The 15,751-nt window shown below is 41.1% G+C and overlaps 1 protein-coding gene across 2 annotated transcripts in view; it reads left to right on the top strand.

The window, feature by feature from the left end:
• LOC120476192 (E3 ubiquitin-protein ligase rnf213-alpha) overlaps positions 1-15,751 on the top strand; it is an 83,218-nt gene that overhangs the window by 42,850 nt on the left and 24,617 nt on the right. Inside the window, exons 40-50 of one of the 2 annotated variants that reach the window (XM_089128943.1) lie at positions 2,154-2,275; positions 2,434-2,591; positions 2,673-2,882; positions 2,983-3,170; positions 5,893-6,013; positions 6,096-6,196; positions 6,763-6,945; positions 7,295-7,461; positions 7,538-7,643; positions 14,500-14,614; positions 15,507-15,714. In XM_089128943.1, coding sequence (XP_088985069.1) covers positions 2,154-2,275; positions 2,434-2,591; positions 2,673-2,882; positions 2,983-3,170; positions 5,893-6,013; positions 6,096-6,196; positions 6,763-6,945; positions 7,295-7,461; positions 7,538-7,643; positions 14,500-14,614; positions 15,507-15,714 — 1,679 coding nt within the window. The remainder of the gene's footprint in view (positions 1-2,153; positions 2,276-2,433; positions 2,592-2,672; positions 2,883-2,982; positions 3,171-5,892; positions 6,014-6,095; positions 6,197-6,762; positions 6,946-7,294; positions 7,462-7,537; positions 7,644-14,499; positions 14,615-15,506; positions 15,715-15,751) is intronic. The other variant, XM_089128944.1, reaches the window with a different exon arrangement.

Below are 15,751 nucleotides of genomic sequence, written 5' to 3' on the forward strand. Positions count from 1 at the left end.
CAGCTCGGCTCGACTCGCTCGCTTTTCTTTCCGTTTTCCATTGCAGACAGTACCGCCACAAATAGTACCTGGTCATCATAGCGAAGCCTTTCGTTCCTCGTTGCTCAATCAATCTCTCGCAGGATCCTCTCTTGGGCCATCAAACAAAGGAAAGTCTGTACCTCCTTGTTTGACCACGGCGTATTTTTTTGAGTTACCATAATAATAGAAGTTAGTTTAATAGCTATATCTGGCCAAACTAGTAACTATCTCTGGCCAAACTATTTAAAAATAGCAGGGTTGTTCTGGATACTCCACCTGGCGCGTGTAATGATGACGCAGTGAATTGTGACGATTCTCTCTGACCGATCAGCAGTCGGCATTGTTTTCACGTGACATTTTAGTATCGCCTTAGCTCGCCTCAGCTCGCTCAGAACCACGCGGAGGTGGTACAAAAAAAGTACCCGAAAGCAGGAACAAAAAAGTCAAAAAGTCCAACTTGTACCAACTTTTACACAGTGGAAAACCAAACAAAGGCGAGGCAAGCTGTGCCGAGTCAAATCGAGTCGAGCCGGTACTGTGTAGTGGAAAAGCGCCATAATGCTCTTAGCTTTATTTTTGTTTTGTTTTGTTCTACAATGTTTTCAACAGCAATTTCATTATCCAAGGCAAATATGCATTGCATTTTCATCATTATTGGCCTTTCAGAAAGTTAAAGTTGATATGTTTTTTTTAGCTAGCTAAGCGAATGTTTACATTAACCTTTCATTAACCTGAACCTTTTGGTAACACAATGTAAATCACCGTCTCAAATGGAAAGCAAGAACATGTTAAAAGGGTCCTATTATGCTTTTTAACTTTTTCAACTTTAGTTATTAGTGTGTAATGTTGCAGTTTGAGCATAAAAAAGATATTCAAGCTTACAAAGCTCAAAAATCCATTCCAAACGTAGATATTTTATTTAACAGAATACGCTTCAACGAACGACTAAAACGCGTTTTCCGGATCTTGTGAAGTCACAATGTTACTCGTTTAAATAATCTTCATCTAAAAAGATGCAAGGGCTGGTTGAGCTGTGCTAGAAACAGCGCTAATGCAGGCTATGCACAAAAGCCTCTCATGAAATGACGCAGTTCCCACTTCATCAGGACAATGGTTGAACTTGTAAGTAGGCCTATGTCTTAACAGCGTTCGTACACGGTGCTTGAATTTGACTTTTAGGAATTTAAGTCCTGGAAAATCGTTGAAAACAGACATAGTTTTGAAGAGGTACTTGAAAAGTGCTTGAATTATTAAAAATATAGATGCACCGATACCGAGCGCCTACTCCTAATCCTCGATACCAACAACGATCAGGCCTACCAGTTAGCGTGTGTACAGTGTGCGTGTCCAGACCAAGAAACACTCATAACAGAGAGTTTAATGGGGATAAAAAAGAAGGCTGTCTATGAAATAAATTTATTTAATTAGTGGAATATCAAACGCAGTATAGTAGCCGTTTTGGCGCACGAGCTGATAATAGAAACATGCGCAGTGTATTGAGCGCATATGCGGCGGCACAGCTCGTCGATGGCAAATGAAATAAACAAATTTAAACACAAAATTATGTAAAAATCATGTTAAATTTTCATGCTAAATTAATGCTGCAGAACAAAAAAACATACCACTCTGAAACTTCCTGTTAAATCCTTACTGGCAAAGTCTGTGCGTAAAATCCGTTCTGCGTGATCCTCTTGTTTGTCTGATCCAGGCTTGAAATGGTTTGAAATTGACGCCATCCTTTATATTTGCATCTGAGCAGATGAAACTCGCGGTTATAGTAAGAGGCGTGACATTTTCTTAACACACGCTAAGCGGTGCCAACCACAACACTAGGCCAGCTAACCAATCACAGCATATTTCAGAGGGAGGGGCTTCATTGAAACAATATACGGCGTGTTCTATCCAGGCTATGGCTGTAATAATGTCAAATATGTGAAAAATAATGTTTTAGTACACCCCAAAAAAAAATCAAGACTTTATAACAGAGCATAATAGGACTCCTATAAATATGTAATGGAGAACAACGCATTGCTTATGCCTTGGTGTCTACATTAGCACACGTGTATGGTACAGTATATGTCTGACTTTAAAGCAATGTCATTATTATAACTGAAAACACTCCATCTCAACAGCTCGACGATCTTGGTTCAGAACTACATTGCCGTTGACAGGAACATGTGTTGCACCATGCCTTTCAGCTGGAGAATTAAAGATTGTCTAGAGGACCTCTGGGTACATGCTTTGCAGCGAGAAGGTAATTTTGCTTAATCGCTTTTTTCCTGAGCAATCAAGCGTAAATCAGTGTGCATAGTTTTCTTAAGGACAAAAAAAAAACATTTTCACAGTTTCCTCATTCTTTTAACTCTTTTATTTACAGTAAAAAGTAATCAATAAATGCGTTTCTTTCACCAGGACACTCTCTAAAGCAGTTCGAAGAGTTTTTTTGGAAGACCCCCTTGGGCAGGTACATCTCTGAAGCATCCCAAGAGATGCAGATGGAGTTTTTCCACAGGTATCTCCAGGATTTCGTCTCCATGACCATGAATGTAATATCGAACGTGGACCTCGAGGTGAGAGTCACTCTTTCAAACATACATCTGCACATTATACACTTGTTCATGTGTTGATGTGTGTCTGTTTTTACATTTTAGCTCTTGTGTGGAGCCCTTACTTGCGGTGTACATGAGCTTAGAGATGGTGAGGAAGCACATGACGGTGAAGTCATTTCTCTGCCGTGGGTTCATGCTGCCTACCATCACTTCAAGAACCGAATACAGAACCTCAACCGGATGATCAGTATACAGCCTCAGATAGCTCAGATGCTGCAATGTAACGAACCTGCAAGAGAGGGCAGAGAACTTGTAAGTGCTTGCAACCTTCTTCTTCTTCAAAGGTTTGCATTAAAAAAAAACTCGTGTTCAGGGATGATGTGTTTGGTTACGTCCTCTGACCGTCTCTCAGGTGTTAGATGTGTTCGCTGCTATGGCCTGTATTGAATACCTGGAGCCCCAGACTCTAGATGGAGATGCCGAGAGTCTGGCCTGGCTCAGGCGTGTGAAGAAGCTGCAGGTGCCGATTGAGCTGGTCTGCTGTGAGGAGAGCGTGCGCCACTACGGAGAGAAAAGCAAACAGATGGTCTCCCTCATCCAGTGAGTTATTATGAGCTATAAAACATGGTGTCCTATCATCAATGTTTTTACAAGTAATCTGTTATCTTTATATTTTTGATATATTCTCTTACCTGCCAGTGGGCACGCATTTTGACCTCAAAGTACGCTGGTACAATTTGTCACTCTAAACTACGCAAAAACCTGGTGACGCCTATTTGCACGCGCAGTCCTCAAATAAAGCAACAGCAAGAGAAGAGTTCGACCAATCATAGCGCTGGGTTCATTCCTCAAATTGCAAGCGGAGATGATAATTAAATTAAATAAATTAAACTATAATTAAAAAGAGACTGAAAATCGACATCAATCCCGCTTCCACTCGCACGCGCCCCGGGTCTGACTGATTTAAGCGAGGACAGTAGGCCTACAGTAGTCACGGTAGCACTACTTCTCCTGAAGGTAAACGGAAAGTTGAAATATTGAATTTGAGTTCATTTAAAATTGATTGGTTATCACACGGGACGGGATCGATAGGATTATTTAAAAAATACTCTGTAATTCATTCATGGTAACTCAGATAAGAGGAAGACATTCAGCCATGCAAATTCTAAAATGCTCAAATGTTGAACAATAAATGTAAATAAAATTGAAATCGCTATGTCTTAGTGATTATGAAAGTGCTGTGGTTTGTGGATGACTGATAGTGCTAACGTAAAGCGCGAAACAGTCGTTTATTTTTTCATTCTCAGTGCTGAGAAACATAGCCTCCATGTGTTACGTTATTATGTTAATAACCAAAGTACAGAATTATGTTGCGTATTTATTTTGTATGGAAACTAGAGTTAGTTGGCGTACTTATGGATTAAAAGCGACCGTTGTATGATCTCATGTATCAGTGCTGCTCTCACAAACAGACTCGCGCACACACAGAGATATTTATAAAATAAAAATTGACAGGCAAAGTTCTTGCTTGTGTTTTCATTGTCAAAATGTCAAATCTTTTTGTCTTGTCTATTCGTGTTTTTACAAATCGTGAAGCAACGGATGCTTTACTGTTAACAGCCCTCATTATGTCGGATATTCGTCTTATTGAACAATTATATTATTGGTCTGTGACAGGACTCCTGTCTATTCATTGTTAACTGTTTTCTAGAAATGTATTTGGATTGGCTAAAGTTTATTCAGCTTATGCGTGTCCTGTTTATAATGTTTAGCCTAATGTTCAAATGCAAAGAAAGCACACATATAAGCCCTTTTCCCTGTAGGATTTAATATCATATTTGGAATGGATATTGGAATAATCAATTAAGTAGCCAATTTAAAATAAATAACATGTACACAACTGTTGTTGTTTTGTTTTTCTTGTTGTTTGTTTGTTTTTTTTACTGGTATCTAGGTTGTTGTTTTTTAATTTTTTTAGACTAATTGACCAGCGCAGATTATATGCAATACAATATTAATCAATCATGAATAATGAGATGGAGTTGAGCAGGATTGAAACTTTGTATTGAAACTTGTTGCATTGCAGTGCAAGTTAAATTTAGTATTTGTGTCAAATAAAAAAACCTTTAGAGGTCAAAACTATTTTTATAGAATTATGCAGATAGGCATGCGTCTGTGTGTGTCTTGCATTCTCAAAATAATGACTAAAATATATGACACCTCCATTCAGGCCCCTATCCCCCCGCATAAAAGTACTCATAAAATTTCTTCTAGGTATTCTAGGGCTGTCAGTTAAACGCGTTATTAACGGTATTAACGCAAACCCATTTTAACAGCATCAATTTTTTATCACGCGATTAACAGTGTTTTTGGCCTTGCAAAGTAGTAGTTTTCTTTCCTTTGTAGTTTTCTTTCACATGCTTTTGCAACAGGACGTTTTGTTGCTTTGTCGACCAAAGCGCAAGTGGATCTAGCTAGACTGGAAACAAAACAACAAGCACACACTCGTTTTGGCTTGAGAGCCGGCCAAATAGTTGTTTAACCTTACGTTTTGAGTGGATGACGAGCGTGAGATGCCGAAATGAATGCCAATAAGATCCTGAATGGAAAGTTTACTTTTAAAAGTTGCCAAATGGTTCCATTGACAAGACCAAAGTGATCTGTGTGTTTTGTCATTGTGAACTGAGCTATCATCATCGCAGCACGTCCAGTCTGAAATACCACTTGATGATGGCCAAGCACACGCACACACACAGCTGAATTCTCCGCCCCCTCTTCAATATCAGGACCTCGTCAGGATTTCTTTCACCCTTTTATTGATGGACAGTGTTGCATTGTGTGAGAGATTATTTGCTCCAAGTGAGAATGTTAGTGTGAAATTGAACACAGTATACCAATGTTGTTTAAAAAAAAAAAATTAAAACAATTGCACAAAGCAAGCCGATCCACTTTTCCGTGTTGATAAGAGCGTTAAAATGAGAAAAAATAATGGGACAAAAAGAAATCAAGAGACATTTAGAATAGATAAAAATGTGCGATTATTCGCGAGTTAACTATGACATTAATGCGATTAATCGCGATTAAATATTTTAATCGTTTGACAGCACTAATACATTGATTTCATGATAGCTGTTGTCAGTCTATTTGTGTGGGACTTGTCGCTCTGTACCTCTTCATTAGATACTGTAGTTCATCGGTTTGACTTCGAAAACTCCCGGTTTCCACAACATTATTTGACCACAGGGATTCCCAGTTTAGTTCAGATCATTTACTGTACTTTATCAATATTATCATGAATGATCATTGTATTATTCATTTTCAGACAAGGCTGGCAGCGTATCTACTCTCTGGCCTTGTTTGTGGAGCACATGCTTCTGGGTGTTGGAGAGCTGCAGTTGAAACTCAGGCCACTGGTTCTGGAACACACTCGACGCCTAGCACAAGTGAGTCCACTTACACTCCTTCCTCAAGCTGAAAATAAACTCCTGAAGGAACTATTCATCAATACTCATCTGTGTGTCAAAGGTCCTGGAGAAGAACTCGGACCTCAAGAAGAAGCAGCCGTTTGAGGCAGTGATCACCGTACTCAAAGCCTGCAAAGATGAAGCGTCTCAGAGCATTTTTAGGTTTGATTTGATTTTAGTTATCTTTTTTGTCTCTTGCTACATTTACATAGTAGTTTCAATCACAATGAAACCATTCTCATTGATAAATCCAAACGTAGTGTTTACATGAACGCTAAGTAAAGTGATCAGGTTGATGTGCGTGTCAGAAGCTTCAAATGGGATTTGATCTTTTGACATGTGCACACTGAAGAGATTCAGAGAAATGTTTGGTGACACTTTATTTTACAGTGTCCTTGTTACATATGTTACATGTCCTTACCGTAGTTATAACAGTGAATTATGCATAATTACATGCAACTAACCCTCAACCAAACCCTAATCCTACCCTAACCCTATAGTAAGTACATGTAGTTGCTTATTATTACTCTGCACTGAAATATATAATTACACTGTAACAATGACACCTTGAATAAAGTGTAACCATCCCTTAACAATCTGAATACAATTTCAGTTTGATTTGAACAATTTATTGTGATTGACGTGGTTCCATGCAGCTTTTGTTTGGACAGTGCTTACAAACAAATTATTAGGGTCCATGTAAACACCGCTTCTGTCTGTTTCCCCAGGTTTGGCGTTCAGCTTTGTCCAGTGTGCATGGGAGACCCTCGGGACCCCTTGAGTCTGCCGTGTGACCACATCTACTGCCTGACCTGCATCAAGCAGTGGCTGGTGCCCGGTCAGATGCACTGCCCTCTGTGTGTACAAGAAGTGCCGGACACCTTTGAGCTCAAGGCCTCGGATGCAATACGGTAATCTAATAGTTGTCTGTGCTTAATATTCAACAATAATATTGATCTGCCTGCATTGACACCATTACATGAGAACTGAGATGAGCTGGACGATGGCATCACTGTCTCTCCAGAGTGGCTATATATATAAATGAACTAAATTAATAACTTTTTTACAACAGAAATGAAACAACACTGAACTTACGTAAGCTGGACTGTGATGCTACTTTCTTCTAGAATCAAACATTGTTGCATTATTTTCCTGTTATCTCTATGAAGCTGCTTTGAAACACACTGTATAAATAAAGCTGACTTGACCCGTATCTCTCTCTGTCAGTCTAAAAGATTGTGTGCTTGTTTTGGTCATTAGGGGTCTCATCAATCAAAACGCGTTGTTCAAAATGCGATGTAATGCTTTCTTCATTGACCTGGTGTCCAGCGTGTGCTTCAAGGACAACACTCCTCCCAGCAAAGACATCATTCTCCACCTGCTGTCTCTTCTGATGGTCGAGGCCTGCTCGCTGCCTCAGATCAGAGGTACGTCTGCTAGTACTGTGTATGTGTGGAGGAATAAATGAATAAATGATCATAACGCTGTTCCTCATGCTCTCAGGGCAAGACCGCAGGTTCCTGACTAAGGCTCTTTCTCCCTTCGATGACTCTGTGGATAAAAACCCAGTGGTGCGTTCAGTGGTGCTGAAACTCCTGCTCAAATACAGGTGAGTGCAGGACATACCCTTACGCAAAGAACATAATATGTAATATATTATATTTCCTTATAATTATGGTCAATATATGAAATTGTTTGATTGATAATATTTCGTTAATATGTTGAATAATACATAAGGAATTGCCACTTCTGTTACTGTAACTCAATTGAATTATGTTTCTGCTACACAAAGTATTTGAGTTGAGTTTACAAGGAAAGTTTTGTTGGTATTACTAACATATAGCAATACCGTTTTGTGGCTCTTTAATGTGTTTGACAGACACTGTAGAGTCTCAGTTAATGCAGCTCCTGAACTCTCTTCCTTCTAGTTCATTTATAGCATCAAATAAACATGAATGAACATCAGAAGGAATGTTGGTTTAACTGCGGAAAGATGTCAGTACACACCGTTTTTCAAGTTCATATCCTCCAATGTTAATCTACTAGATCTCCTGACTGCTTTGTCGGGCAAAAATGGCGGATTCAGCGGATGGCGGATTATGATTGTTCAGATTGCCTGTTAATCAAACTGTCTGTGAAGGGTCAATTGAGTTATTTTTCTGCTACACAAAGTATTTGAGTTGAGTTTAAGGACAGTTTTGTTGGTTTTAACTTAAGTCTTATTGGTCAAACACAAACTGAGTTCAAAATACACAATTCTGATGCTGGAAGTGCCCTACATTTTTTTTTGAGTTTCACTTAAAGGGCAATCAGTTTCAGTGTAAAAATTAGACAACAAGATCCGCAGTTTAATTACATTACATTCATAAGCACATAACAAAAGACATATTTTTAAATATAGTTATTGAACTATTGTAATACACAGAAACTAATATCACATTAACTCACGCATTCAAACAGTTGCAGAAAGAAAGTAAGTGAGGAACGTTGAAGAGAGTGAAATAATGAAATCCCATGTTTCTAGTCAAGTATATTTATATAGCGCTTCATCAAAGCAGCTTCACAGTATCAATCAAAACATAATAACAATGTTCGTTTCTTAGTAGAAAAACATCCATGTTCGGTAGAACTGATCAAGGATATTACTGATTGGTTAATTAATTTGAATATCCCCAAAAGAGCAAGCCAAAGGCAACAGTGGCAAGGAACCGAAAAACTCCATCAGGTGACCCAAAGGTGTCCTAAAACTCCATCAGGTGACCCAATGGTGTCCTAAAACTCCATCAGGTGACCCGGTGGTGTCCTAAACTCCATCAGGTGACCTAATGGTGTCCTAAAACTCCCTCAAGCGACCCAATGGTGTCCTAAAACTCCATCAACAAGTGACCTAATGGTGTCCTAAAAGTCCATCAAGTGACCCAATGGTGTCCTAAAACTCCCTCAAGTGACCCAATGGTGTCCTAAAACTCCATCAAGTGCCATAATGGTGTCCTAAAAGTCCATCAGGTGACCCAATGGTGTCCTAAAACTCCCTCAAGTGACCCAATGGTGTCCTAAAACTCCATCAAGTGACCTAATGGTGTCCTAAAACTCCATCAGGTGACCCAATGGTGTCCTAAAACTCCATCAGGTGACCCAATGGTGTCCTTAACTCCACCAGGTGACCTAATGGTGTCCTAAAACTCCATCAAGTGACCCAATGGTGTCCTAAAACTCCATTAGGTGACCCAGTGGTGTCCTTAAACTCCATCAGGTGACCCAATGGTGTCCTAAAACTCCATCAGGCGACCCAGTGGTGTCCTAAACTCCATCAGGTGACCCCAATGGTGTCCTAAAACTCCATCAAGTGGCCCAATGGTGTCCTAAAACTTCATTAGGTGACCCAGTGGTGTCCTTAAACTCCATCAGGTGACCCAATGGTGTCCTTAAACTCCATCAGGCGACCCAGTGGTGTCCTAAACTCCATCAGGTGACCCCAATGGTGTCCTAAACTCCTTCAGGTGACCTAATGGTGTCCTAAAACTCCCTCAAGTGACCCAATGGTGCCCTAAAACTCCATCAGGTGACCCAATGGTGTCCTAAAACTCCATCAAAGGACCTAATGGTGTCCCAAAACTCCATCAGGTGACCCAATGGTGTCCTAAAACTCCATCAAGTGACCTAATAGTGCCCCAAAACTCCATCAGGTGACCCAATGGTGTCCTAAAACTCCATCAGGTGACCCAATGGTGTCCTAAAACTCCATCAGGTGACCCAATGGTGTCCTAAAACTCCATCAGGTGACCCAACTCCGTCAAGTGACCTAATGGTGTCCCAAAACTCCATCAGGTGACCCAATTGTATCCTAAAACTCCCTCAAGTGACCCAATGTTTTCCTAAAACTCCATTAAGTGACCTAATGGTGTCCTAAAAGTCCATCAGGTGACCCAACGGTGTCCTAAAACTCCCTCAAGTGGCCCAATGGTGTCCTAAAACTCCATCAAGTGCCATAATGGTGTCTTAAAAGTCCATTAGGTGACCCAATGGTGTCATGAAACTCCCTCAAGTGACCCAATGGTGTCCTTAAACTCCATCAGGTGACCCAATGGTGTCCTAAAACTCCATCAGGCGACCCAGTGGTGTCCTAAACTCCATCAGGTGACCCCAATGGTGTCCTAAAACTCCATCAAGTGGCCCAATGGTGTCCTAAAACTTCATTAGGTGACCCAGTGGTGTCCTTAAACTCCATCAGGTGACCCAATGGTGTCCTTAAACTCCATCAGGCGACCCAGTGGTGTCCTAAACTCCATCAGGTGACCCCAATGGTGTCCTAAACTCCTTCAGGTGACCTAATGGTGTCCTAAAACTCCCTCAAGTGACCCAATGGTGCCCTAAAACTCCATCAGGTGACCCAATGGTGTCCTAAAACTCCATCAAATGACCTAATGGTGTCCCAAAACTCCATCAGGTGACCCAATGGTGTCCTAAAACTCCATCAAGTGACCTAATAGTGCCCCAAAACTCCATCAGGTGACCCAATGGTGTCCTAAAACTCCATCAGGTGACCCAATGGTGTCCTAAAACTCCATCAGGTGAGCCAATGGTGTCCTAAAACTCCATCAGGTGACCCAACTCCGTCAAGTAACCTAATGGTGTCCCAAAACTCCATCAGGTGACCCAATTGTATCCTAAAACTCCCTCAAGTGACCCAATGTTTTCCTAAAACTCCATTAAGTGACCTAATGGTGTCCTAAAAGTCCATCAGGTGACCCAACGGTGTCCTAAAACTCCCTCAAGTGGCCCAATGGTGTCCTAAAACTCCATCAAGTGCCATAATGGTGTCTTAAAAGTCCATTAGGTGACCCAATGGTGTCATGAAACTCCCTCAAGTGACCCAATGGTGTCTTAAAACTCCATCAAGTGAATTAATGGTGTCCTAAAACTCCATCAAGTGACCCAATGGTGTCCTAAAACTCCATCAGGTGACCCAATGGTGTCCTAAAACTCCATCAGGTGACCCAATGGTGTCCTAAAACTCCATCAAGTGAACTAATGGTCTCCTAAAACTCCATCAGGCGACCCAGTGGTGTCCTAAACTCCATCAGGTGACCCCAATGGTGTCCTAAACTCCTTCAGGTGACCTAATGGTGTCCTAAAACTCCCTCAAGTGACCCAATGGTGCCCTAAAACTCCATCAGGTGACCCAATGGTGTCCTAAAACTCCATCAAATGACCTAATGGTGTCCCAAAACTCCATCAGGTGACCCAATGGTGTCCTAAAACTCCATCAAGTGACCTAATAGTGCCCCAAAACTCCATCAGGTGACCCAATGGTGTCCTAAAACTCCATCAGGTGACCCAATGGTGTCCTAAAACTCCATCAGGTGACCCAATGGTGTCCTAAAACTCCATCAGGTGACCCAACTCCATCAGGTGACCCAATGGTGTCCTAAAACTCCATCAGGCGACCCAGTGGTGTCCTAAACTCCATCAGGTGACCCCAATGGTGTCCTAAAACTCCATCAAGTGGCCCAATGGTGTCCTAAAACTTCGTTAGGTGACCCAGTGGTGTCCTTAAACTCCATCAGGTGACCCAATGGTGTCCTTAAACTCCATCAGGCGACCCAGTGGTGTCCTAAACTCCATCAGGTGACCCCAATGGTGTCCTAAACTCCTTCAGGTGACCTAATGGTGTCCTAAAACTCCCTCAAGTGACCCAATGGTGCCCTAAAACTCCATCAGGTGACCCAATGGTGTCCTAAAACTCCATCAAATGACCTAATGGTGTCCCAAAACTCCATCAGGTGACCCAATGGTGTCCTAAAACTCCATCAAGTGACCTAATAGTGCCCCAAAACTCCATCAGGTGACCCAATGGTGTCCTAAAACTCCATCAGGTGACCCAATGGTGTCCTAAAACTCCATCAGGTGAGCCAATGATGTCCTAAAACTCCATCAGGTGACCCAACTCCGTCAAGTGACCTAATGGTGTCCCAAAACTCCATCAGGTGACCCAATTGTATCCTAAAACTCCCTCAAGTGACCCAATGTTTTCCTAAAACTCCATTAAGTGACCTAATGGTGTCCTAAAAGTCCATCAGGTGACCCAACGGTGTCCTAAAACTCCCTCAAGTGGCCCAATGGTGTCCTAAAACTCCATCAAGTGCCATAATGGTGTCTTAAAAGTCCATTAGGTGACCCAATGGTGTCATGAAACTCCCTCAAGTGACCCAATGGTGTCTTAAAACTCCATCAAGTGAATTAATGGTGTCCTAAAACTCCATCAAGTGACCCAATGGTGTCCTAAAACTCCATCAGGTGACCCAATGGTGTCCTAAAACTCCATCAGGTGACCCAATGGTGTCCTAAAACTCCATCAAGTGAACTAATGGTCTCCTAAAACTCCATCAGGTGACCCAATGGTGTCCTAAAACTCCATCAAGTGACCCAATGGTGTCCTAAAACTCCATCACGTGACCTAATGGTGTCTTACAAGTCCATCAGGTGACCCAATGGTGTCCTAAAACTCCATCAGGTGACCCATTGATGTCCTAAAACTCCATCAGGTGACCTAATGGTGTCCTAAAACTCCACCTGGTGACCCAATGGTGTCCTAAAACTCCATCAGGTGACCCAATGGTGTCCCAAAACTCCGTCAAGTGACCCAATGGTGTCCTAAAACTCCATCAGGTGACCCAATGGTGTCCCAAAACTCCGTCAAGTGACCCAATGGTGTCATAAAACTCCATCAGGTGACCCCAATGGTGTCTTAAAAGTCCATCAGGTGACTCAATGGTGTCCTAAAACTACATCAGGCAACCCAATGGAGAAAAAAAAAACCTTTGGAGAACCCAGGATCAGTCGGGGTCCAGTTCTCCTCTGGCGTTTATGAACTAGAGGCCGGATTTGCCTGAACATACTACCGTATTTTCCGCACTTTAAGGTACACCGGATTATAAGGCGCACCTTCAATGAATGACCTATTTTAGAACATTTTTCATATATAGGGCGCACCGGATGATGAGGCACACAAGATAATGCAGTCAAACGTATGCATCCACTAGATGTGCTGGGAATGTAGCGAGTGCGCGGTGCCGGAGGTGAGGCGTTTATTAGTGTGAGCGCGCTGGTGCGGGCACATAACATACATTCGCAGCCTGACTCATATGAGTATTCAATGTGCGGCGGCTCGCTGACAGCAACGGCTGGCTGTTTTGAATTTGAAGACAACCCAGTGAACGGGGAGCACTTTATGAACATTCTGTGATGCGCGAGCAGCGCCGGGGACAGTGTGTCTGTTCGTGTGTGTGTTAAGAGTAAGCGCTCATGAGCGGGAGACACACATAACCTGATTTATACGAGGTTGAACTGGCTGTGTGACAAAGCAGGCATAAGATGGACACGAGTGCGGAGCGGAGTGTTGTTAACTAATTGATCCATATATAAGGCGCTCCGGATTATAAGGCGCACTGTCGTTTTTTGAGAAGATTAAAGGCTTTTAAGTGCGCCTTATAGTGCGGAAAATACGGTACTTGTCTCGTCTATAAATTTGATACAGAATTTTGTTTTATTTTATCACTTCAGTGTAGGTATGCGAAACGAATTCACAACGCTTTATCTGTAGAGTAGGATAGGGATCCTCCATAGGGAGAGGCTAGTTGGCACTTCAGCACTGCGTTGTCATCGGGTCCAGGCTAAGCTCCTGTTCAGATCTGGATAAGGCCTGGATATGGCAGGCTGCGGGAAAACCTCGGGACGAACAAAGACACTCAAATTAGCGTAGATGCCATTCTTCTTATGATGTAACGAGTACATTGGGATTTAGAGGAACTAAATTTATTGCGTGTAATACACACGCTCCCCACACCACTAATCCTACCCAACGTATAATTCGCACCCGACACTACTACCCATGCATATCGTATGCATGTAAAAACGAATTTCGCTTATAAATTGGACGATAAACACAATGCGTGCTAACATGTTGATTTAGTGTGATCGGGTTGCATGTAACGCTCCATTGTTTGAACCATTTAACGTAAACCTTCGTTTTCAACCACACTGAGCGGGCGCATGTCTTTACAAATGAAACAAGCTACCGACTGGGTTATTTGTTGCACGAGTTGAAGTCGTTGGTAATTTGTGCGTTTGAACTTGAGCAAGGGTGAGTTGTGAGGGGTCGACTCGTTTAGCTTGCTGTTCGCTTAACTGAGTGTCTGAATGGTTTACAAACTGCATGATTGTCTTACGTGTCTTACCATGAATATTTTTATACTTAAACTAATGAAAATTTAAAATAATCGTTATTGCGTTTTTGAAAATCAAAACAGTATTACAAAACAAAATATCGTGATACTCAAGTGTATCGATTTTTTTAATTTTTTTTCTTACACCCCTACTTTGAATAAGGGTATACTTCTTATACATATATATATATATATATATATATATAAGTGTGTAATAATCATTGCCTTTTCCTCTTTCAGCTTTGATGATGTGAAGCTCTATCTTCAGCGGCATCTGACAGAGGTTGAGCAAAGCAACATCATCGAGGAGACTGATAAAACTGAGCTTTATTCCTTGTACATAAACTGTTTGGAGGTGCGTATACCACAGCCGTCACCAACTCCGTTCGCTTGCCATATTTGACAGCTCAGTTGTAGTTTTCCAGATTCTCTCTCTGCATATTCTAGGCTTTCTCTTAGAAGAGGTATTGGAAGAGTTTACATGTTTGCTGAAAACTTTAATGCTTTTCCTTCACAATCCACTCAAACTCACTCATTTCATTTAAAATTCAAGCAACATTTAGATCAAAATTATTTTAGTCTATGTAAACAATACATTTAGTTTAGTGTGACTGTTAGTGTAAGTGTATTTTGTAATTTAAGCATAACCCTAACTAAGAGTTCTGAAGTTTATGATTTAAGATGTAAAGAGAATATAAGTTCTAAAGAAAATGTATTCTTTTAAGGCTGATTTTTACTGATTAAGACTTTTTTTTTTTGGTAGTGTGTGCAATTAATATGAACTGTTTACAATAACACTGAACACTTTACAATAAGGTTCAGTAGTTAACATTGATAAAATACATTAGTTAATATAAACTAAGAATGAGCAATACTTCTACAGAATTTATTAATCTTAGTTAATATTAATTTCAACATTTACTAATACAACATTTACTAATACATTATTAAAATCAAAAGTTGTGTTTGTTAACATTAGTTAATGTTGAACTAACATGAACAAACAATGAACCATTATATTTGTATTAAATAGCATTAATAAATAAATACAGTAACAAATGTATTGCTCATTGTTAGTTCATGATAGTTAATACATAAACTGATGTTAACTAATGAACCTTATTGTAAAGTGTTGCCGATTAACTTGCATAGTATTTTTGTTACTGCCTTATGAATCTGTATTAAAACACTGATTTGTGGCTTAAGTCTGGTTATGTGTACAGCAAGTTCCTCTTGTGTGTGTGCAGGACTCGATGTACGACCGCACGCAGTGGCACTCTGTGGCGGAGCAGCAGGCCTGTTTGCAGGAAGAAATGCTCTTTCTGCTGGACTTCGCTGGCTCTGCCTCCGTGTCTTCACACACCGCGTCTATAGAGCACCTGCAGCGCGTGGCCAGGGTCCGGCTGGACCTGGATGTGGCCGCTGACCTGCTAGTCAACAGAGGTGCTGCTGAATGCAAGTCTTTAGTACTCGTCCTTTAAAAAATGCTGGT

Source organism: Pimephales promelas, chromosome 3, assembly GCF_988280905.1.
Source record: "Pimephales promelas chromosome 3, fPimPro1.hap1.1, whole genome shotgun sequence".
Taxonomy (NCBI): Eukaryota; Metazoa; Chordata; class Actinopteri; order Cypriniformes; family Leuciscidae; genus Pimephales; species Pimephales promelas.